General features: G+C 36.4%; 1 protein-coding gene across 1 annotated transcript; it reads right to left on the reverse strand.

Annotated features, from left to right (window-relative positions):
* Nucleotides 1-21,643: 21,643 nt before the first annotated feature.
* LOC143219855 (uncharacterized) lies at nt 21,644-22,030 on the reverse strand. The gene has a single exon (XM_076445661.1). The coding sequence runs from the start codon at nt 22,028-22,030 to the stop codon at nt 21,644-21,646; it is 387 nt and encodes a 128-aa protein (XP_076301776.1).
* Between the last annotated feature and the right edge of the window lie 4,165 nt (nt 22,031-26,195).

A 26,195-nucleotide genomic window follows, 5' to 3' on the forward strand; every position in this document is an offset into this window, starting at 1 on the left:
GTGTACATTTAAGGCAATATTTTGTTAAACTCATCGTTATTTTATATGATTGTCGGTATACGTACCCACGTTCCCGGAGCATCACGACTGTCTAGGTCTTCTAGTTGCGTACGGCAGATTGGAACGGCATTGCTGGATGATTATTGATAATTTCATTGGCCTTGATTTTTACCGCATGCAATTATTTCCAGTTTTCTATATACTTACACACTCTGTAATATACTGATTTGATATTTGCGATTTTTCTATAATCTGTCAATTTTTATATTAGAAAATTGTTTTTATTGGTAAAAGTGTCCTTGGAATTAGTTCAGTGCACGCTAATGACGGTACTTATTGTTATTTTACGTGATTGCTGGTATGCGCACCTACGCTTACAGTGCGACACGAATGGAATAGTCATGCAGTCGCTTACGACGGATCGGAGGGTCATAATGTATGGTCCTCGATAATTCACTTAAGCATAATATTGTACCATATGCATTCTTTCTCTGTTTTCTATTTATTTATACAGATCTTAATATACTATTGTCATATTTCTGATTTCATGAAAATTTCCAGTTTTTGATTTCCAAAACTGAATTTTATAGTAAAAGTGTCTGCTGCATTAATTGAGTGTACGATTATGACAATATTCTGTTGAATTTGTTGTCGTATTATATGATTGTCAGTATACGTACGTACGCTACCGCAGCGACACGAGTGGAGTGGCCTTGTAGTTGCTTATGGTACATCGGAGCGGCAGAACTGAATGGCTTTCGTCAGTTTCTTCATCCTTTATATTGAACCAAATGCGTTCCATCGCAGTTTTCTATTTATTTGCGCATACCGTAATTTACTCTTATGATATATTCGGTTTTCTTTCATAATTTCCTATTTTTAGCATAAATAATTTTATATCTTAGTGAAACTGCCTTTGGAATTAGTTGAGTGTACTTTTATGGCAATATATTGTTCAATGCTTTGATATTTTATATGATATATTATGATTCATATGATTTATTTGATAATTTCGTTAACCTTGATATTGTAGTGTATGCGTTTTTTCCTTGGCATCCATTTATTTACGCATACTGTAATTTTCTGTTATGACATTTTCAATTTTTACCAAATTTTCAATTCTTTGTATAAATCTTGAATTCCGTAGTAAAAGTGTTGAATTATGTGATTGTATGTTTCTTACATTATTTTGCGAAACTTACTCTTACTATGTGCGATTGTCTGTGTATATACCTACGCTTCCGGAGGGACACGGTTGGGGATGTTTGTTGCAGCGTTCGGTAGATCGGAGCGACAGTAGTGTATGATCTTCGTTAACTCCTTTAACGTTAATAATGGTCCGTATTGCATTCTATCTCTGATATCTATTTATTTCCAAATACACTCATTTTTTAGGGAATGTGTCATTGGATCTTGATGAGTATACGTTTATGACAACATTTTGTTATAATTCTTATTGTTTAATCTGATTGTCTGTATACGCACCTACGCATCCGGATCGACACGGCAAAAGTGGACTCGTAGTTGCGTTCGACAGATGGGAGCGACGATACTGGTTGGTTTTCGCTAATTTCTGTAATCATGGTATTGCAATGTATGCATTTTCTCCCTTTTCCGTTTAGTACTATATATGGTAATTTATTGATTTGATATACCCGATTCTTATCAATATTTCCTATCTTCAATTTTAAATATTGCAATTATTAGTAAAAGTATGCTTGGAATTAATTGAGTGTATGCTGATAACAATATTCCGTTAAGTTCATTGTGAGTTTATATAATTATCCCTATAGGTACCTACGCTTCCTGAGCGACACGGTTGGAGTGTTGTTGCAGTTGCGTTCGATATATCGGAGCGACACTACTGTACGATCTTCGTTAACTTCATTAACCCTTAATATTGAACTGTAAGCATTCTTTACCAGTTTTCTATTTACTGGCAAATATTGTAACTGAAGTTATGATATCTTGGATTTGTTTCATAATTTCCAATTTTTAATTTCAAAAATTGTAATTCTTAGGCAAAGTGTCTTTGGAATTAATTGAGCTTACGTTTGTGACATTATTTCGTTAATCGTGTTGTTATTTTACATGATTGTCTGTGTACGTTCCTGGACTGCCACATGACACGACTGGCGCGGGCTTGAAGTTGCGTATTGCAAATCGGAGCGGCACTAATGTATGGCCATTGATAGTTCCTTTGCCCTTAATATTGAACCGTTAGCATGCTTTAGCAGTTTTCTGTATATTTACACACACTGTAATTTGCAGTCATGATATCTTGGATTTGTTTCGAAATTTCCATTCCAAAGAATTGTATTTCTTAGTAAAATTTTTCATGGAACTGGTTGAGTGTATGTTTATGACATTATTTTGATAAACTTATTGTTATTTTCTATGACTCTCTCTATATGTAGCATCGCTTCCGGAGCGACACGGCTGGAGTTGTCTTTCAATAACGTTTGATAGGCCGAAGCCACACTACTGTTTGGTCTTTGTTAATTTCATTAACCATGATTTTGTACAGTATGCATTTTTCCCCTGCTTTCTATTTATTTACAGAAACGATAATTTGCTGTTGTGATATTTGAATTTTTTTGAATTTCTGTTTTTATTTTAAAAAATTACATTTCTTCGAGAAAGTGTCTTTGCAATTAGTCGATTGTACGGTTATGACATTACTTTGTTAAACCAATTGATACTTTATATGATTGCCTGTATGCGCATTTTTGCACAGTTTTTTATTCGTTTATACATACTGCAATTTACTGTTATGATATGTTCTACTTTCATCAAAATTTACGATTTTTAGTATAAAAAATTGTATTTCATAGTAAATGTGCCTTTGGAAATAGTTGAGTGTTCGTTTATGACATTAATTTGTTAAGTTCCTTGTTATTTCATATGGCTGTCTGTATACGTACGTACGTTGTCGGAGCGATGCGACATGCGAGGTCATGTAGTTGCGTACGGCAGATCGGAGCGACAGTACAGTATGATCTTCGTTAATTTTTCTAAGCTTGATATTGTCCCGCATGCATTTTCTCCCAGTTTTCCATTTATTTATACACGCGGTCATGTATTCTTATGATCTTTTCGATTTTTTTCACAATTTTCAATCTTTATGTAAAAAATTGTATTCCTTAGTAAAAGTGTTCTCTGAATTAGATGAAAGTACGCATATGGCATTATTCTCTTAAACTAATTGTTATTTTATACGATGGTCTGTATTCGTAACTACGCTGTTTGTGCGACACGACTGGCGAGGACTTGTAGTTGCGTACGGCAGATCTGAGCGGCTCTACACCATTTTCTTCGATAATATCTTTAACCTTGATGTTGTACGCTCTTCATTCTATCGTAATTTCCAATTTATTTCTACATACTCTAACTTACTCTTATGATAGTTTCGACTTCCTTCATAATTTGAAATTTCTAATTTCAAGAATTGTATTTTTTTGGAAAAGTGTCTTTGGAATTAGTTCAGTGTATCCGTATGACGTTATATTGTTCAACTAATTGTTATTTTATATGATTGTCTGTGTGCGTACCTGGGCTGCCACAGTGACACGAATGGCGACGCCTTGTAGCTGCTTACGGCAGATCGGAGCGGCACAACAGTATGGTCTTTCTTAATTTCTTTAAGATTGATATTGTTCCGTATGCATTTTTTCATTAACCGAGATATCGTACCGTTTGCATTCTTTCGTAGTTTCTTTTAATTATTTCTACATACTGTATCGTAATGATTTGGTACCCTGGATTTTCTACAAAATTTTCAATTTTCAGGTTAAGAAATTGTGTTTTATAGCAAAAGAGTCTTCGGAACTAGTAGAGTGTACGCTTATGACAATATCTTGTTTAATTGTTTGTTACTTTACATGATTTCCTCTATATGTACTTACGTTGCCAGAGCGACGCGACTGGAGTGAACTCATAATTGCATATGGTACATCGCAGCAATTCTAATTCATAGTCTACGTTAACTTCATTAACTTTGTATTTGCAGCATATCCATTTCCTAACTGGTTTCTATATACTTCTGCATACTGTAATTTATGGCTGTGATTTCTTCCATTTTTTCTCAATTTTTATTTACTAATTTTAAAAATTCTATTTTTTATTAAGAGCGCCTTTGGAATTAGTTTATTCTAAGTTTATAACCATACCTTGAAAAGTTTTTTGTTGCATCATATGATTGTGGTTACGGTATATCGGATTGGCGCGATTCGGTACTTCACCCTATACGTATCAGCGCACTGGAGCGACACGACCGGTGTGGACTTGTAGTTGAATACGGCAGGTCGGAGCGGCATACTGGATGGTCTTCGATAATTTCGTTAACCTTGACTTTGTTTGGTAAGCATTTTTCCCCGGTTCTTTATTTATTAATGTAAGCTGTAACTTACTATCATGATATTTCCCATCTATTCACAATTATAAATTTTTAGTCTAAAGGATTGTATATCTTAGTATAATTGTCTTTGGAATTAGTTGAGTGTACGTTTATTACTATATTTTGTTAAATTCTTCATCATTTTATTTAATACCCTGTATGCGTACTTTCGTTTCCGGTGCGACATGGCTGGAGTGGCCTTGTATATGCGTACCGTTGATCGGAGCGACATGCAGGATGGTCTTCGTCAATTTCTTTAACCTTGATATTGTAATGTATGCATTCCTTCACAGTTTTCTACTTGTTTCCTCATACTGTAATTCACTGTTACGATTTTTCGCTTATTATCAAAATATTCAATTTCTAATTTGAAAGATTGTGTTTATTCGTAAAAGTGACTTTGGATTTGGTTGAGTGTACGTTTATGACATCACTTTCTTAAACTCATTGCGATTTTTAATTATTGTCTGTATACGTACCTACGCTCCTGTGCGACACGACTCTCTAGGTCTTGTAATTGCGTACGGCAAGGGCGGCACAGCTGGATTGTAATCGTTAATTTCGTTAACCATGATTTTGTACCATATGGATTTTCTCTCAGTCTTCTACTTATTCATGCATACTGTAATGAAGTATTGTGATAGTATTGACTATTTTCATAATTTTTAAATCTTATTTTAAGAAATTGTATTTTTTTAGGAAAAGAGTCTACGGAATTAGTTGAGTGCATGCTTATCACAATATTTGGTGAAATTCGTTATTGTATTATATGATAGTCTGCATTTGTACCTACGCTTCCTGAGAGTCACGAATAGAGTGGTCTTGCAGTAGCATTCCGTACATCGGAGCGAAACTTCTGTACGGTCTCTATTAATATCGTTAACCTCAATATTGTACCGTATACATTCCGTTCCAGTTTCCTATTTATTTCTGCATACTGCTGTATACCGTTATGATATATCCGATTTTGTTTTCAATATTCCCAATTTTTAGTTTCAAACATGGTATTTCTTTCGGAAACGTGTCATTGGAAATAGTTCTGTGCACGCTTATGATAATTTTATGTATATCTTATTTTCATTCTATTAGATTTCGTCAATACGTATCTACGCTGCTGTGGCGACACGACAGCTAACATCTTGTAGTTGCGTACAGCAAATCGGGGTGGCACGACTGGATGGACTTCGTTAATTTCCTTAACCCTGATATTGTGCCGTATGCATTTGATCATAGATCTTCATGTATTTATACACATTGTAATTTACTATTAAGGCATTTTCCATTTTTTTCACAATTATGAATTTATAGTTTAAAAAATTGTATTTCTTTGCAAATGTGACTTTCCAATTAGTCGAGTGTACCTTTATGATAATATTATTACAAACATATTGTTATTTTATATGATTGCCTGTATACAAGCCTATCTTTCCGGAACGACAGGAATGGTGTAGAATTGTAGTTGCGTATGGTACCTTGGAGCAGCGCTAAATTAACGCTCTACGTTAATTTCTGTAATCTTGGATTTGTACCATACGCATTTCCTAACAGGTTTCTATTTACTGCTTCATAGTGACATTTATTGCTGTGATTTCCTCGCCTTTTTTTTCAATTCTTATTTACTAATTCTAAACACTACATTTTTTATTATGAGCGCCTTTCGAATTGGTTGAGTGTACCTTTATGGTCATACCTTGTAAAAAATATTGTTATATTGTATGATTGTTTCTATAAGTACCTACGCTTCTGGTGCAACACGACTGGAGTGGTCTTGTAGTTACTTTCGGTAGATCGGAGACACGCTACTGTATAGACTCCGTTAATTTCTTTAAACTTGATGCTGTACTGTATGCGTTCGTTCCCCGCAGCGCTGCGGTGGCCATTTGGGTCCCATTGCAGTATGGGTATGTCGAACCCACGGTGCCTGAGTCGGCCGAACCTAGGCCGATCTGAGCAAACACCTCTTTCAGGAAGTATGGTATCCTTACGCGGGGTCTGGCCAGTATGGCCCTGCATACATTGGTACCTCGGGAACCGGTTAGAGTCCTGGGGTGGGCGGGCTTCGGTCCATCGCCTCGCCGGTTGCTTGCGTTAGCCTCGAGGGGGTCAGTGGCATGCCCGTTTCGCTGGTTAGAGGGCCCCGTCTTCGAGCGATGAGACCCTCCACAGGTGAGCTGTGTGAGGTCAGCTAGGGCGCTGGCCTGCAGAGTCAGTAGGGATTTAGAAAGGTCCAGGCCGAACCAAGGTTGGCGCGTAGGGCTTGCAGTCTAAGAGCTAATTGGTAGGTGCGTGGCAAGATGGGCCACGCACTGCGCTGGTTGGGCTTATCTCAATCCCGCGCACAAAGTGGCCGTGTCGTTAGGCCCTAGTGGCAGGAATGTCACGAAAAATCTCCGAAACTAGTTGTATGCGTTCGTTCGCAGTCTTGTATTTACGTATGCGTACTGCAATTTACATTTATGATATTCTAGATTTGATTCATAACTTCCAGTCTGTAATTTCAAAACCCGTGTTTTGTAGGAAAAGTGTCTATGGAATTAGTTGCGTTTATATTTATGACAATATTTAGTTATGCTAGTTGTCATTTTATACGAGTGTCTGTAAGCGCACCTTCGCTTCCGTATCGACACGGTTGGCGATGCCTTCTTGTTGCGTACGGCAGTTCGGAGCGGCATACTGGATGGACTTCACTAATTTCATTATCCTTGATTTTGTCCCGTATGCAATTTCCCCGTGTTTTCTAATTATATATACATACCATAATTAACTGTAACATTTTCAATTTTAATCAAAATGTTCAATTTTCGGTATATGAAATTGTAGGTCTTAGAACAAGAAGCTTCGGAATTTGACGGGAGTACGTTGCTGGCAATATTTTGTTGAATTTGTTGTTGCATTACATGATTGTCTGTACACGAGCTTACGCTATCGGAACCACGCGAATGGAGTGAATTTGCTGTTAAGTATGGTAGATCGTTGCGACGCAACTCTGCTCTGTACCATGTCCCTATCCGCTCTGCGGATCTATTCGAACGGATTGACATTGTAGTTTTGTACGGAAGATCGGGAAGGCACAACTGGTTAATATACCTTAATTTCTTGAACCTTGATGTTTGCCCGCATCCGTTTCTCCTTATATTTTCTATTTATTTATACATGCTCTAATTTACTGTTATATTTTCGATTGTCTTTCAAAATATTAAATTTTTAATTTAAAAAGCTGTGCTTCTCAGTATCGGCTTCTTCCGAATTGGTTGGGCTTCCGCTTATGACAATACATTCGTAGGCTTGCTATTATCTTATGTGATTGTCTGTACACGTACCTACGCTACCGGATTGACACGGCTGGTGTGATCTAGTAGTTGCATGCCGCAAATCGGATCCGCATATTGGATAAACATCGTTAATTTCATTGACCGTATTATTGTACCGAATGCATTCTTGCGCAGCTTGCTATTTATTTCCACATAGTGCACTTTACTCTGATGATATTTTCGATTTCTATTAATGTTTCCAATTTTTAACGTCAGAAATTGAATTTCGTAATAAAAGTGTCTTTGGAATTAGATGACCGAACGTATGTTATGACATTTTGATAGACATATTGTTATTTTATATGTGTGTCTGTATACGTACATACGCTGTACAAAAGGTACGACTGGCGATGTTTTGTAGATGCACTCGGCAGATCGGTGCGACACTACTGTATGATCTTCGATAATTTCTGTACCCTTCATATTGTACTGCATGCATTTTTTTACGTTGTCCGTTTATTTGTGCATATGGTTATTTACTATTGTGACAGTTCCGATTGTTTTCAAAATTTTCAATCCATATTTTATATAATTGGACTCCTAAGTACAAGTGTGTTTGGATGTACATGATTGTACGTTTGTGACATTATTCTGTTAAACTCATTGTTATTTTATACGATTTCCTCTATACGTACCTACGCTTCCGGAATCACATGGTGGAATGCTCTTGCACTTACGGTCGGTAGGTCGGAGCGACACTACTGTACGATCCTCGTTATGATCAATCAACATGATATTGTACCGTATGCATTATGTAGCAGTCTCCTATTTATTTCTATGGAATGTAATTTACTGTCATGGTATTTTCGATTCAATGCATAATTCCGAATTTTGAATTTGAAGGATCGTATTCTTTATGGTTTGTGTCTTTGGAGTTAGCTTATTGTACGTTTATGACAATATCTTGTCAGATTTTTTGTTATTTTATATTATTGTCTGTATGTGTACATACACTTCTGGAGCGACACGACTGTGAAGGTCTTGTTGTTGCGTACGGCAGAACGGAGGGGCACTACTGGATTGTCATCGTCAATTTCAATAACCCCGATATAGTGCCGTATGCATTTCTTCCCAGTCTTACATTTATTTATTCAGACTGAAACTTACTGATATGATATTCCCTATTTTCTTCAAAATTTTCAATCTTTAAATACAAAAAATGTATTTGTGATGAAAAGTGCCCCTGGAATTAGACGAGTGCACGATTATGTCATTTATTTATCACTTACTGTTATTTTTTATGTTTGTCTATTTGCGTACCTACGCATCCGGAGCGACACAACTGGCGAGGTGTTGTGGTTGGGTACTGCAGGTCGATGCGGCACTGCTGGATGGTATTCGTTAATTTCTTTAATCTTGATGTTGTACCGTATGCCACATTCCGCAGTGTTCTATCTTCTTCTTATTTCTTTTTTTTTTCTATTCATAATTAACTATTATGATATTTCCGATTTCCTTCAAAATTTCTAATTTCTAATTTAAGAAATTGCATTTCTTAGTACAAGCGTCTTTTTTATTAGTTTAGCTTACGTTTATGACTGTATTTTGTTATGCTTGTTTTTATTTTATATAATTTATTGTATACGTAACTACGCTTTCGGAGAAACACGGCTGGAGTGGCCTCGTAGTTTTGTACAGCCGATCGGAGCGGCATAATGCATGGTCTTCGTCAATTTCTTTAACCATAATATTGTACCGCACGCATTCTTGCGCAGTGTTCCATTTATTTATACATACTGTAAGTTGCTGTTACGATATTTTCGATTTTATTTCAAAATTTTCAATCCTTATTTTAAAAAATTGTCGCTCTTAGTGAACGTGTCATCGGAAATAGTTTGCTGTACGTATATTGCGATATTTTGTTAAACTTATTGCTGTTTAACGTGATTGCCTGTCCACGGACCTACGCTTCCGGAGCGACAAGACTGGTGTGGTTTTGTAGTTGCGTTCGGCAGATCGGAGCGATCCAACGGTATAGTCATCGTTAATTTCTTTATCCTTCATTTTGTCCAGTATGCATTTTCCCCGTGTTTTCTATTTAAATATACATACCATAATTAACTGTTACATTATCAATTTTATTACAAGTATTCAATTCTCTGTGTATAAAATTGTAGTTCTAAGTGAACGTGTTTTTGGTATTTGTTGAGGGTACGTTTGTGTCAATATTTTGTTGAATTTGTATAAGTGACTTTTGAATTAGATAAGTCTGCCTTTATGCCAATATTTTGTTTAATTTCTTGTTGTATTATATGATTGTCTGAATACAAACCTACGCTTCAAGAGCGACACGTCTGGAGTGGACCTGAAGTGGCATGGGGCATATGGGCGCGGCACTGGTGTTTCATCTTCGTTAATTTCTCTAACTTTGAAATTGTACCGCATGCCTTTTATCCCAGTTTCCATTTATTTATACATACTCTAATTTACTGTTATGATATTTTCAATTTTTTACATAATTATCAGTTTTTAGTTCAAACGATTGTACTTCCATGCAAGAGTGTCTTTGGAATTAGTTGAGTGTACGTTTATGACGTTATTTCGTATGATTGTCTGTATACGTACACACACATCCAGAGCGACGCGGCTAGCGTGGTGTTGCAGTTACGTTCGGCATATCGGAGCGGCACTGCTGTCTGATTTTCGTGTATTTTACGAACCTTGATATTCAACCGTATGCATTTTTTCACAGTCGGTGATTTATATATGATTTAAATGGTATTTATATGATATTTTCGATGTTTTCCAAATTTTCAATTCCTGGCATAAACGATTGTATTCCTTAGTAGATGTGTCATTAGAATTAGTTGAGAGTACGTTTATGACAATGCTTTGTTAAATCCACTGTTATATTACATGATTGTCTGTATACGTACCTACGCTTGCAGTGCGACACGCCTGGTATGACCTCGTAGTTGTGTTCGGTAGATCGGAGCGATGCTACAGTATGATCTACATTGACTTTTTTACCATGGGTACTATACTCTAGAGACTTTTTTGCAGCCTTCCTTGTATTTTAGCATAATGTAATTTACTGATATGATATATTAAGTGTTTCTCAAAATTTTCAATTTTTAGTTTAAAGGATTATATTTCTTAGTAGCAGTGTGTTTGGCATTAGATGAGGGTACGTTTATGTCAATAATTTGTTAAACAAATTCTTTTTTTATACGATGGTCTGTATACGTATCTATGTTTCCAGAACGTCACGAATGGAGTGGTCTTGCCGTTGCATTCAGTTGAGCTGAGCGATAATACTCTATAAACATTGTTAGTTTCTATATCCTTAATATTGTACCGTAAGAATTGTAGTTTTCTACTTATTTGTACATGCAGTGATGTAATGTTATAATATCATCGATTGTTCAAAATATTCAATTGTTAGTTTAAAAAATTGTATTTCTCAGTAAAAGTTCCTTTTGTATCAGTTAAGACTACGTTTATGACAATATCATCTTGAATTTGATGCTGTGCTGTATGATTGTCAGCATACATACAGACGATTTCGGAGCGACACGAATGAAGTGGTCTTGCAGTAGCGTCAGGTAGGTTGAAGCGACTCGACTGTATGGTCTTCTTTAATTTCATTAACCGCAATATTGTACCGTAAGCATTCTATTGCAGTCTTCTATTTATTTCTATATATTGTAACTTACTGTTACGCCATATTCGATTCTCTTCAAAATTGTCAAATTTCTAATTACGAAAATTTTATCTTTTACCAAAAGTGTTATGTGAATTAGGTGATATTACGTATATGACAATATTTTGATAAGCTTTTTGATATTTTATACGATTTTCTGTATACGTACCTACGCTTCCGGTGGGACACGTCTGGAGTGGTCTTGCAGTTGCGCTCAGTTGATCGGGGCGACATTACTGTCTGGTCTTTGTTAATTTCATTAACTATGATATTGTACCGTATGAATACTTTCGCAATTTTCCATTTATTTATACATACTGCGATTAACTGCACTTATATTTTAGATTTTTCTCATAATTTCCAATTCATAAATTGGAAAATTGAATTTTTTGAAAAGCGCCGTTGGATTTATTTGTGTGTATATTTATGACAGTATCTTCTAAAACACATTGTTATTTTATATAACTGCGTTTATACGAACCTACGCTTCCGGAGAGACACGACTGGCGTGGTCTTGTAGCTGCGTACAGCAAATGACAGTGTCACTACTGAATGGTCTTCGCTATTTTGTTTGACCTTGGTATTGTGCCGTTTGCATTTTTCCCAGTCTTCCATTTATTTACAGATACTATAACCTACTATTCTGAAATTTTGCATTCTTTTTCGAAATTATCAATCCATAATTCAAAAAATTGTATTTCTCAGTAAAACTTCCTTTGCAATAAGTTGAGTGTACGGCTATGACATTATTTTGATAATATTATTGTTATATTATATATTGTCCGTATAAACACCCACCCTGTCGGAGCGAAACTACTGTGGAGGACTTGCTGTTGCGTACAGCACATCGAAGATGCGCTACTGTATGATTTTCGTTAATTTCTGTAACCTTGATAGTGCACTGTGTACGTTCCGTGGCAGTAATCTACATAATTCTACCCACTGTAATCTACAGTTACGATATTTCCGATTTTCCTCGAAATTATCAATCTTTGGTATGATGAAAATGTATTTCCTAGTAAAAGTGCCTTTGGAATTAGTTCAGTGCACGCTCATGACGTTACATTGTTAAACTTAATGTTAGTTTATATGATTTCCGGTATGCGGACGTAAACTTCCGGAGCGACACGGCTGGAGTGGTCTTGTAGTTGCGTACGGCAGATCGGAGCGCCATTCTGTATGGCATTCGATAACTTCTTTCACCATAATATTGTACCGTATGCATTCGTTCACTGTTTTCTATTTATTTCTACATACTGTAACTTACTGTTGAGATATTTTCTATATTTTTTCTAATTTTCAGTTTATTGTTTAAGAAATTGTATTTCTCAATTAAAGTGACGTTGGAACTAGTTGAGTGAGCGTTTATGAAATTATTTCGTTAAACTTGCTGTTATTCTTTACGATTGTTTGTATATGTACCACCGCTTCCGGAGCGACACGGTTGGATTCGTCTTGTCATTTCGTGCGATAGATCGGAACGACATGACTGTACGGTCTCCGTGAATTTCACTAACCTCTATATTGTGTCATCTGCATTTCTATGCAGTTTTTCATTTATTTATAGATACTGTAATTGGCAGTTATGATATTTTCGATTTTTTGTTCAACATTCTGAATATTTCTTTTGTGAAATTGTATTTCTGAGTAAAAGTGTCTATGGAATTAGTTATGTGTACGTTTATGACAATATTATGTTACTTTCTATGTTATTTTATATGCTTCACTGTATACGTACCTGCGCTTCTGGAGCGACAGGGCTGGAGTGGTCCTGCAGTTGTGTTCGGAAGATCGGAGCGACACCACATTATGGTCTTAGTAATTTTCACTAACATTCATATTGTACTGATTGCATTCTTTCCCAGCTTTCCATTTATATATACATACTGCTATTTACTGTTATGATGTTTCCGATTTTCATCAGTGTTTTCCATTATTAACATCAGAAATTGTATTTCCTAGTAAAAATGTCTTTGAAATCAGTTGTGTGTAGCTTTATGACAATAGTTTGCGAGAACTTGTTATTGTCTTGTATGATTGTCTGTAGGCGTACCAGCGCTCTCGGAGCGTCACAACTGTCAAGGTCTTGTAGTCGAAGATGGCAAACGGAGCGGTACTACTGGATGGTCATTGTTAATTTCTTTGACCTTGATTATGTAGCGATTGCATTTTATCCCAGCTTTCCATTTATATATACAAACTATAATTGGCTGTTATGATTTATCGAATATTTTCAAAATATCCAATTTTTAATGTAAGAAATTTTATTTCCTAGTATAACTGCCTTTGGAAATAGTTGAGTGTGCGGTTATGACAATATTTTGTCAATATTGTCGTTATTTTATACTATTCTATGTATACGTACCTACGCTGCCAGAACTACAGGACTGGCGTTGTTTTGAATCTGCGTACGGCAGATCGGAGGGGCACTACTGGATGGTGTTCTACAATTTTGTCATCTTTGACGTTTTACGGTATAAACTTTTTCCCAGTCTTGCATTTGTTTATACATATTGCAATGTACGATTATGATATTTTCGATTTAATGCAAAATTCACTATTTTTATTTTTACAAATTTGATTTCATGGTAAATGATCCTTTTGAATTAGATGAGATCAGGTTTATGACAATATTTTGTTTAGCTTGTTGTTATCTTAGATGATTGTCTGTATACGCTCGTTCGCAGCCGGAGGGACACGACTGACGAGGTCTTGTAGTTGCGTTCGGCAGATCGGAGCAACATACTGCATGGTCTTCGTTATTTTCATTAAGTATAATATTGACCGGTATGCATTCTTTCCCAGTTTCCCATTTATTTATAAATACTCTCATATAATGTTATGATATTTTCGATTGTTTTCGTAATTTCTAATTTCTAATTTCAGAAATTGTAGATCTTAGGAAACGTGACTTTGGAATTAGTGGAAAGTATGTTTATGACAATATTTCGTTATGTTCCTTGTTATTTTATAAGATTTCCTCTATACGTACCGGCGCTTCCGTGGAATCGTCTTGTAGTAGCGTTCTGAGGTCAGTGCGACACTGCTGCATGCTCTTTGCTAATTTCCTTATCCTTAATGTTGTGCCGTATACATTCTTTTGCAATTTTCTCTTTATTTCCACTTAACTGAAACTAACTTTTGTTCTATTTTCGATTTTCATCATAATTCCAGTTTTTATTGTTAGAAAGTATGTATCATATTAAAAGTGCCTTTTTAGTTAGTTATTCCTACGTTTATGACAATATTATGCTATAGTCGTTGTCATTTCATATGATTATCTGTATACGTACTTACGGTTCTGGAGCGATACAGCTGGGATGGTCCTGTAGTTGCGTACGGCACATCGGAGCGGCACACAGGATGACCTTCGTTAATTTCTTTAACCTTAATTTTGGACCGTATGCATTCTACCTCATTTTTGTATCTATGTCTGCGTACTGCAATTTACTGTTATGATATTTTCGATTCCCATCAAAATTTTCAAATTTAAATTCAAAAATTGTATTTATGGTAGAAGTGCTTCTGAATCAGGTGAGATTACGTGTATGGCAATATTTCGTAAAGCTTGTTGTTATTTTATATAATTGTCTGCATAAGACAATTATGCAGATCCTACGCTGTTGAAGCGAGAGGGCTTAAGTGGTCCTATGGTTGCGTTCGGTATTTCGCAGCGTCACTGCTGAATGGTTTCGGTTATTTCCCTAACCATGATTGTGTACCATATACAATCTGTCGCAATCTTCTATTTATTTCTACATACTGTAATATACTGATATGGTACTATCGATTTTTCAAAAGGTTTCTATTTTTAGTATAGATAATTTAGCATATAGAATATCTTACTCAGCGTGCCTTTTGAATTGATTGAGTGTACATTTATAACAGTATGACGGCAGCCAAAATCCAGCCAACGCATCAGCGGACACATCACCCAGACAGCAACCGTAGCAAAACCAGCCAAAGCCAGACAACAGATGACTAGAAACCGCTTACTCAATCAGAAAGTTATGGTATAAAAACCGAGCACAAACGAATAATGCATTTCTATATTATACCTGAAAGGGAACTTTTCTACATTTGCATACCTATCCTGAAAACCCACGTTATATGGTTAAAACTACTCCATATCCATATTACACTTACTTTACAGAATAAGTATTATTATACGAAACCTAGTTTCTTCTAGAAGGGGGCTCTTCCACCAAAGTTGAAGACCCTCCCGTTTATATTTTACATCAATACTTGTTATGTATTTCCCCGTGACAAAATTGGTTTACATTTTATTTCAATACTTGCCACATATTTCGCCGTGACAGCAGCATTATGGTATACATATTGATATTTTATACGATTGTCTGTATACATAACAACGGTTGGAGTAGTGTTGCAGTTACGTTCGGTACATCGGAGCGACCCTACCAACTATGTGGTCTTCGGTAACTTCCTTAATCATAATACTGAACCGTATGGATCACTTCCCAGTCTTCCATTTATTTATACATACTGTATATTGCGGTTATGCTATTCTAGATATTTTCATAATTTCCAGTTTTTAATTAATAAATTTGTACTTCATAGTAAAAGTGTCATTTCAATTAGATAATCCTACGTTTATGCCAATATTATGTTTAATTTTCTGATGTAATATATGATAGTCAGAATACAAACCTACGCTTCTAGTTCGACACGACTGGGCGTAGTAGCGTACGCAGATCTGAAAGACTCTACTCTATGATTTCGGTCAATTTCTCTGACTATGTCATTTTATCTCACGCATTTTTTCCTGTCTTCCATTTACTTGTAAATATTGTAATTTACTGTCATAATATTTACCATTCTTTAGATAATCATCAATTTTTTGTTTAAAGGACTGTATTCCTTAGTAAAAGTGTTTTTGGAACTAAATGAGTGTACACTTATGACACTATTTTGTTAAACACATTCTTATTTTATATGATTGTCTGTATACGTACCTACGCGGCCGGAGAGACACATCTGGCGAAGTCTAGTAGTTACGTACGGCAGATCGGACGGACATACTGGATGATCTTGGATAATTTCTTTAATCATTATATTGCACCGTATGCATTCTTTCGCAGTTTTCTATTCGTTTCTACATAGAGCAATTTGCTGTTATGATCTTTTCAATGCTTTTCGAAGTTTGCAATTTATAGCTTGTAAAATTCTGTTTCTAGTAAAGGTGTCTTTGGAATATGTTCAGTAATGGTTTATGACAGTATCATGGTAAAGTTATAGTTCCTTTATGTGATTGTCTGTATACGTACCTACGCTGACGGAACATCGCGTCTGGTGTGGACTTGCAGATGCGTTCGCTACATCGGAGAGACTCTACTGTATGATCTTCGCTAATTTCTATAACCTTGATACTGTATCGTATGTATTTTTCCTAGTCGGCCACTTGAATGTTCATACTGTAATTTACTGTAATGGTATTTCCAATTTTTTATCAAAATTATCAATTTTTATCTTATATAACTGTATTCCCTAGTAAATGTGACTTCGGATTTAGTTGAGTGTATGATTATGACATTATTTTGTTGAACTTATTGTTATTTTGTATCATTGTATGTATACGTACCTACGCTGCCATGAGCCGCACATCTGCAGTGGTCTTGTAGTTGCTTTCGGTAGATCGGAACGGCATTACTGGATGGCCTTTGAAAACATCTATAACCTTGATTTTGTAGCTTATGTATTTTTTCACCGTCCACCATTTATTTATACAAACTGCAATGGAATGCTATGACAATTTCGATTTGTTTTCGAAATTTCCGATTTTTAATTCGAAAAATTGTATTACCCAGTCAAAGTTGAGCTTACGTTTATGACAATATTATGTTAAACTTACTGCAATTTTATACTTATCTTCTGTATACGCACATACTCCTCAGCAGCGTCGCGGCTGGTGTGGACTTGTTGTTGCTTACGGTATCTCGGTGCGACTCGACTACATCCGTCAACGTATGCGCATTGTCGCAACGGGGCGACACGATGGAAATGGACTTGTACCAGCGTAAGGTACCTCGGAGCGACATTACAGGAATGGTTGATATTTTAACGTATGCATTTTTGTTTTATTTTCCATTTGTTTCTACATACTGTTACTTATTGTTACGGTACTTTCGAGTTATTTTCGAAACTTCAAATTTATAATTTTAAATATTATATTTTTTAGTAAAAGCGTCTTTCTAGTTAGTTGCGTGTACGTTTATGACGATATCTTGTTAAATTCATTGTTATTTTATATGATAGTCTCTATACGTTTTTAGGCTGCCGCGGTGAAACGACTAGGGTGGTGATACAATTGCATACAGTAAATCGGACCGATAATACTGATTAATTTCATTAAATTTGGCAGTGTAGCCTATGCATTTCTCGCATTTTTCTACGTATTTCTGCATACTGTAATTTATTCTTATGACATTTTCGATTTATTGCAAAATGTCCTATTTTTAATTTTAAAAATTTCACTTCGTAGCAAAACTTCTTTGGAACTAGTTGAGTGAACATTTATAACCATATTTTGATAAACTTATTGCTACTTCATATGATTGTCTGTATACGTATCTATGCTTCCAGTGCAACACGGCTGGAATGGCCCCTTTGTTGCGATCGGTAGGTCGGAGCGATGCTTCGGTATATTCTTCGTTAATTTCTGTAACTTGGATATTATACTTCATTGATTCTTCTGCAGTATTCCTTGTATTTTAACTTACTGTAATTTACAGATGTGATATTTTTAATGTTTCTCACAATTTTCAATTTTTAGTTTAAAAGATTGTATTGCATAGTAACAGTGCCTTTGATATTATATGAGTGTACGGTTATGCCAATATTTTGTCAATGTTATTCTTTTTTTATACGATAGTCTGTATACGTACGTATGCTTCCGGAGAGTCACGGATGGAGTGGTCCTTCCGTTGCATCCGGTTGAGGGGAGCGACAATACTCAATGGACATTGTTAGTTTCTTTACCTTTAATATTGTACCCTAAGAATTCATTCGCAGTCTTCTATTTATATCTACATGCGGTAATATACTGTTATGGTATAATCGATTTTTCAAAATTTTCAATTGTTAGTTTCAAAAATTGTATTTCTTAGTAAAGGTTCCTGTTGAATCAATTAAGTCAACTTTAATGACAGTACTTTGTTGAATTTTTTGCTGCACTGTATGATTGTCGGTATACGTACCGACGTTTCCGGAGCGACACGACTGGTGTGATCCTGTAGTTGCGCTCGGTAGATCGAATCGAATCTACTATATGGTCTTCGTTAATTTCTTTCACCATAATATTGTACCGTATTCATTTTTTCCCCAGTTTTCTACTTATTTATACATAGCGTAGCTCGCGGTTATGGTACCTTCGATTTTTCTCAAAATTTCCGATTAATAGTTTTAAAAACTTTATGACATTATTTCGTTAAACATTCTGTTATTTTATACGACTGTATGAATACGTACCTAAGCTTCACGAGCGACACTCCTGGAGTGGTCATGAAGTTGCGTTCGATAAATCGGAGCGATAATAATGTATGGTCTACGTCAATTCCTTTATCCGTGATATTGCATTCTATCTCAGTTATCTATTTACTTCTATATACTCTTACCTATTAGGAAAAGCGTCTTTAGAATTTGATCAGTGTACGCCTACGGCAATGTTTTGTTAAACTAACTATTATTTTATGATTGTCTGTACACGTACATATGCTGCCAGAGCGACGCGGCTGTCAAGATCTTGTAGTTGCGCACCGCAGAACAGAGCGTCACAGCTGGATAATATTCGTTAATTTCGTTAACCTCGATTTTGTACCATATGCATTTTCTCCTAGTCTGCCATTTATTTATACATAATGTAATGAAATATTATCATATTATCGTCTTCTTCATAATATTCAAATTTTATTTTCGGAAATTGTATTCCGTAGTAAAAGTGCCATTGGAAATAGTTGAGTGTACGTTTATGACGCAATTTTGTTAAACTTGTTTTTATGTTATATGGTTGTCTGTATACGTACCTACGCTGTAGGTGAGACAAGACTGGAGCGGGCAAGTTGTTGCGTTCGGTAGATCTGAGCGAGAATACTATATGGTCTTGGTTAATTTCTTTAGGCTTGATATTCTACTGTATGCACTCTTTTGCAGTATTCTATTTATTTCGACATACGGGAATTTACTATGATGATGATTTCTATTCGTTTTTAAATTTTCAGTTCGTTGCTTAAAAAAAATTGTATTCCTAAGTGTAGGTGGCTGCGGAATTAGTTGAATGCACGAACATGACATTCTTTTGTTAAACTTATTGTTTTTTATAAAATTGCATGTATGTACAAATACGCATCCGGAGCAACACGGCTGGAGTGGTATTGTAGATGCCTACGGCAAACGGAGAGGTACTACTGTATGGTCTTCGTTAATTGCATTAACCTTGATTCTGTTCCGTTTGCAGTTTTTCCGAGCTTTCCATTTATTTAAACATACCGTAATTGACTGTTGTGATATTATCGATTTTTTATATAATAATCAATTTTCAGTTTAAGCAATTGTGTACCATAATAGAAGTGCCTACGGTATTAGCTCAGTGTACGTTTATGACAATATTATGTTAAATTCTTTGTTTTTTTATATGATTGTCTGTATTCGTGCCTACACTGCCTGGAGCGAAACTGCTGGTGTGGTCGTGCAGATGCATTTGGCATATCGGATCTACGCTACTGTATTATCTTCGTTAATTTCTCCAACCTTGATATAGTACCGTATGCATTTCTTCCCAGTCGACCGTATATTTATACATACTGTAATTTAACAAGTTGACTCTGGCCTGTCTCACCGGTGGCCGATGCTTGTCTGTTCCCTGCGGCGGCATGAACCACCGGTGGACCATGCTAGATTGTTCCGCGGGGCGTCATTACACACTATACATTAACATTTCTACCAGGTAATCAAACATTTATCACAAAATACATAACTTATAGTTTAATTAATACATTAAATATAACAAAATATAACAACTAATGTTACCGATGCAATTTTTAAAAACATTTTAAACAAAGTCCCGGCTTATCCGAACAACTGCTACAAAAAGTCATTACTGTTTTTGCTTTGTTTGTGGCGTAATGTGTACATGTTAATTTTGTTAAACGTTTGTAGCACTCATTACATCTTTTCCACATCTTCCGCGCGGGTTCTTGGTGTGAACTTAATGAATGTTTTATCCGTTTACTTCCTATTAGCTCTTCACTGGAGGAATTCTCAATACTCTTCAATACATAATCAATAACTTTCTCTCTAAATTATATATTTGGTAACGCTCGGTTCCCCACTGTTTTTGGATGTACCATGCATTTACTAAACATGTCCCGAATATTAGCTCCATGACAACTTTTCTATACCATTTTACCATTTTCCGTGAACATTTACAATAAGAACACATTGGATCTGGTATATCAATTCCCTTCTTCGCACTATTGTAAGAAGAATCGGTGTCTGACTTTAATTTATCATCTTTGCCACAAAAAGTGGCGCAACTGTGAGATCATGTAGTGGTTAACATACAGAGGGGTCTATTGCCTGTCCACTTTAAAAATCTCACGCCGCTTCGATTTTCCAGAGATATAATGTCTCCCCGTTTCTGTTTCTGCTTTGCCTGTGGCGGTAGATACTTTCTATTCATTTCGACTGTATCGCAAATATATGTTTTTTGGTGAGAAGATCTTCGGCTAAAGGAATACTTGTATAAAAGCTGTCAGTAAAAAAAATCCGGCCCTTGAATTATAAATATCGTATCAATGTCGTGACTACATCATAAGAATGTGCTCTTAGAATTCTCGTTTCATTTTTTCCGGAATAAATATGCACATTATATGTATATCCGTCCAGACGGCAGAGTTTGTACAGTTTTATTCCGTACTTGTGCCGCTTACCTGGTATATAGTGACGAACGGTAAGGCGTCCTTTCCACTGAACCACACTTTCGTCAATTTCAATATTTTTTCTGGGTTTTATTGCACCTTGGAACGCACGAAGTATTTTATCCACTACACTTCGGATTTTGTGTAACCGATCCTCGGTTCTTGCTGTAGCATGACCAGAAAAGTGCTAGTACTTCAATATAGCTAAGAATCGATCGCGTTTCATTGCTGTCATCATTCGCGCATTCGCATACATCGCTTTTTTGGTACAATATAATCGAATTTCAGGTACCTGCACTACACCCATAAAAAGCAAGATATGAATAAAGTTATTTAATTCACACTTTGTAATGGGGTCTCATGCTTGTTGATGTTGTCTCCTGCCATATGCTGCATGCGCTATGCATTGAACAGCGTATCTATTCGTCTCTTCAACGATGATCTCCAATATCTCCTCCATGAAGAATAATTTATATAATGCAACAGGATCGTCGCAGTCCGTCTCCATGGTCAGTAGCTCTTCTTCTCCTGAATACTCTTCCTCTGAAGCAATGTTTTCTGCTATTTCCAGCCATTCCGCATCATCATCTTGATCCCCAACACCAGACTCTGATACTTCTTCTTCCGTGGTATTCCTATCTGTTGCCGTGACCGATGATGATGATGAATGTATTCTATTTCTTCGTCCCTTTCGCATGACTCCTGATATAGATTCATCAGACAAATTACTGAATTCCATATCCATTGTGTCTCATATTTAGATGGGCAAAAATGAGAAATGAAAAATGTTATCAGCCTTTTTAGTAGGATAGAAACTTTTTACTATCTTTATACTTACTGGAAGAAATGTGTACTCGGCAAACCTTCAGAACTCTACTAACCTCGCGCCTCATAAAAACTTCGCACAAACCAGAATACACACAACGCTCACTAGCTAAACTCTTCGTCACTTGCCGTCAACTCTAAACTCTCCATGAACCACGTGTCGCTGTCTAAACTCTCAATAATCATCCCCAGTTACTAGGTCACACATTATATAAGCAGTGTCAGCTGGGTAGTGTTCGTTCCCTCAGAAATCACTGATTTCCCTCATTACGAGTGGGCGGTCCTAAACGTCCAATGGGGCCGCCAAAGGCCCAGAGGCTGGTCAAAGTTCGCATACCTCAAGCTGACCCCTAGGCCCGCGGTCGGCCAAGGGAAAGGCAATTTTTCTGGAAAATCGCACAATGGTGCTCGTCCACTTATCCCGGCAATATATCCTTCTTTCGCGATTCTGAAAACAAATCTCTAGTGCGGAACCCCAGAGACTCCATGCATGTTACAAGTTGCCAGGGCGCCATAAAATCGTCAGTCGGGGGTTCGACGAAATTGCCGCTCGCACACAACATAATTTACCCATAAAACTTATACTATGTCCTAGATCTATTTTCGTCGTGTACGACAGTCGGTCGCAGTGTTTCTAGAGAATTCTTGCGCTTGAAAGGGTCCAATTACTTCTGTTCTCAACTTCTCGTGGCCCGAAACACGAGAAGCTAAAACCATACTTGACCGAAATTAGGCTCCGGCACCGATAACTTGGCTGACAATGGGTCAGTTGGAGGGCCACGTGCTCAACACTCGTGGACGTTCCCTAACGACGGGACCTAAATATCGAGTGTCCTCAAAAATGCAAAATTCTCCGGTCACCGCGCTTGGGTGGCATGTAATTTATATATATTACGTGCCTGAAGTATAGGCACTTCACCGTGTGGGAGAGGGTTCTCACCACCACGCCCTCGCGTGGGAGGACTCTTCCTCCTGGAAATGTACCATACAAAGGTCAAAGGATCGCCCTTGGTCCCAAAACTCGAATAAGGGTCGATTTCCCCTGTTTGGCCATCTCCATAGTTGTTCTAAACGCATCATTGAAAATCGTGGAGAGAGTATAAAGCTTCCATTAAAGCGGTAAAAGAAAGTCTTCGAAACGTCGAGGAGTCAAGGTGAAAGTTAGTTTTCTCCTTATGTGCTAGTGGGCATTATGGCGCAAGCATTGAACAATATAATTTGGTGCCGCGCCGCCACGTGGAACGGACCGCTAGCTGACACGCGTCGCACGGAACAGTCACCGAATATCCGCGCCGGCGTCAACGTGTTAATGTTATGACATTTACGATTTTGTTTCAAAATTTCCAATTAATAATTTCAAGAATTGCATCCTAGGATTAGTGTCCTTGGAATTCGTTGATTGTACATTTATTACATTATTTTGATAACATAATTCTTATTTTATATGATTGCCTGTATACCTATATACGCTGTCGGAGAGACAGGAAAGGCTTTGTCTTGTACGTGCATACTTCAGATAGAAGCAGCACTACTGGAGGGACTTCTTCAATTTCTTCAACCATAATTTTTCTCCTCATGTATTCTTTCGCAGTTCTCTGTCTATTCTTAAATACTATAATCTACTGTTATGATATTCCCGATTTTTTCACAATTATCAATTTTTCATTTAAAAGATTGTGTTTCCTAGTGAAGGTGTAATTGCAATTAGTGGAGTGTACGTTTATGGCGATATTTTGTTAAACTTATTTTTATTCTATATGATTGTCTGCATATGTATCTACGCTTCCGGAGCGACACTGCTGCAGTCGTCTTCTAGTTGCGTTCGGCATATCGGGGCGGCACTAGTGCATGGTCCTTGTTAATTTGATTAATATTAATATAATACTGGAAGCATTCTATCTCGGATTTCTCTTTACTTCGACATACTCTAATTTAGAGTTGCGATATTTTCAATTTTTTCATAATTATCAGTTTGTAATATCGAAAAATGCATTTTTTAGGAAAAGTGACTTTGGTATTAGTGGAGTGTACGTTTCTGGCAAAATGTTCTTAAACTTATTGTTATTTTATGCAAATGTCTGTACCTACGCTTCTGGATAGACACGGCTGGCTAGGTCTTGAAGTACCGTATGGCAGATCGCAGCGGCATACTGGATGGTCTTCGTTAACTTCTTTAATCCTGATTTTGGATAGTGTCCATTCGTTCCGAGTTTTTCATTCATATGTACATACTTCAATTTGCTCTTATGATATTCTAGATTTATATGAAAATTTTCTATTATTGTTTTAAAAAGTGTACTTCTTTGTAAATGTGTTATTGGAATTAGTTCAGTGTACGTTATTCGCGATATATTGCTAAACTTTTTGTTGTTCTATATGACTGCCTGTATGCGCACCTACGTCTCTTGGCCGACACGGCTGTAGTGTTCTTGTAGTTGCGATGGTGTACACGAACGTCGATAATGGTTGGGCTTCGTCAATTTTTTGAACCTTGATTTTGTATAGTATTCATTTCGTCCCAGACATCCATTTATTTATGCATGCTGTAATTTACTCTCATGATATTTTTGAATTTTTTTCTTACAAATTTTATTTCCAAGTAAAAGTGACTTTGGAATTACGTGACTGTACCTTTATGACATTATTTTGTAATCCTTATCGTTATTGTATATTATTGCCGGTTACGTACCTACGGTGCCGGAGCGACACGGCTGGAGTGGTCTTGTTGTTGCGTGCGGACGATCGGATCCACCCTACTGTATGGTCTTTGTTAATTCATTTGCCCTTAGTATTGAACCGGAAGCATTCTTTAGCCGTTTTCTATTTATTTACACATACGGTAATTTACAGCTATGATATGTTGGAATTGTTTCAAAATTTTTAATTTTTAGTTAAAAAAGATTGTATTTCTCAGTGAAATTGTCTCTGGAGTTAGATGAATGTACTTTTATGGCATTATTTTGTTATACTTATTGTTATTCTATATGATTCTCAGTAAACGTACCTACGCTGCCTGAGTGACACGACTGGCGAAGTCCTGTAGTTGCGTGCGGCACGGCGGAGCGGTACTACTAGATGGACTTCGATAATTTCGTTCACAATGACCTTGAACCATATGCACGTTTCCCAGTCCCTCGTTTATTTATGCACACTGTAATTTACTGCCCTCATATTTTCCATTTTTATCGATATTTTCAATTCTTAATTTAAAAAATTGTATTTCTTAGTAAAATTGTCCATGGAATTGTTTCAGTATGCGTTTATGACAATGTTATGTTAAAAGGACATATACCTTACATGATTGTCTGTATACGTACCTATGCTTCCGGAGCGACACGGCAGGAGTGGCCATGTAGTTGTGTTCGGTAGATCGGAGCAACACTAGTGTATGATCTTCGCTAACATCTATAACCCTGATATTATGGCGTATGCATTTTGCCCCGTTTTCCATTTATTTATACATTCTGTAATTTACTGTTTTGATGTTTGCGATTTTTTATCAAAATTTACAATTTTGGCTACAAAAAATTGTATCTTTATTAATAGTGCCATTGATATCATTTGAATCTACGTTTATCGCTATATTTTGCTCAACTTATTGTTGTATTATATGATTGCCAATATTCGTACCTACGCTATCGGAGCGACACGACTGGCGACGTCGTGTAGTTGCTTACCGCAGAAAGGAGCGGCACGACTAGATGGTATTCGATAATGTCTATATCCTTATTTTGTGGCGTATGCATTTACCCTGTTTCTGATTTATTTATACATGCTGTAATTTACTGTTATGATATTTTCCAGTTTTTAGATGGTTATCAATTTTGAGTTTAAAAGATTGTATTTCATCGTAAAAGTGTCTTTGGAATTAGTTCAGTGTTCGTGTGTGACATAATTCTGTTAGCATATTCTTATTCTATTCGATTGTCTGTATACGTATGTAAGCTGCCAGAGCAGCACGACTGCCTACTGCTTCTAGTTGCGTATAGCAGATCGGAGCCCGCTCTACTGAGTGGTCTTCGTTAATTTCTTTATCCCTGATATAGTATTGTAGGCATACTTTCGCAGTTTTCAATTTATTTATA

Source organism: Lasioglossum baleicum, unplaced genomic scaffold, assembly GCF_051020765.1.
Source record: "Lasioglossum baleicum unplaced genomic scaffold, iyLasBale1 scaffold0084, whole genome shotgun sequence".
In the NCBI taxonomy this organism is placed as follows: Eukaryota; Metazoa; Arthropoda; class Insecta; order Hymenoptera; family Halictidae; genus Lasioglossum; species Lasioglossum baleicum.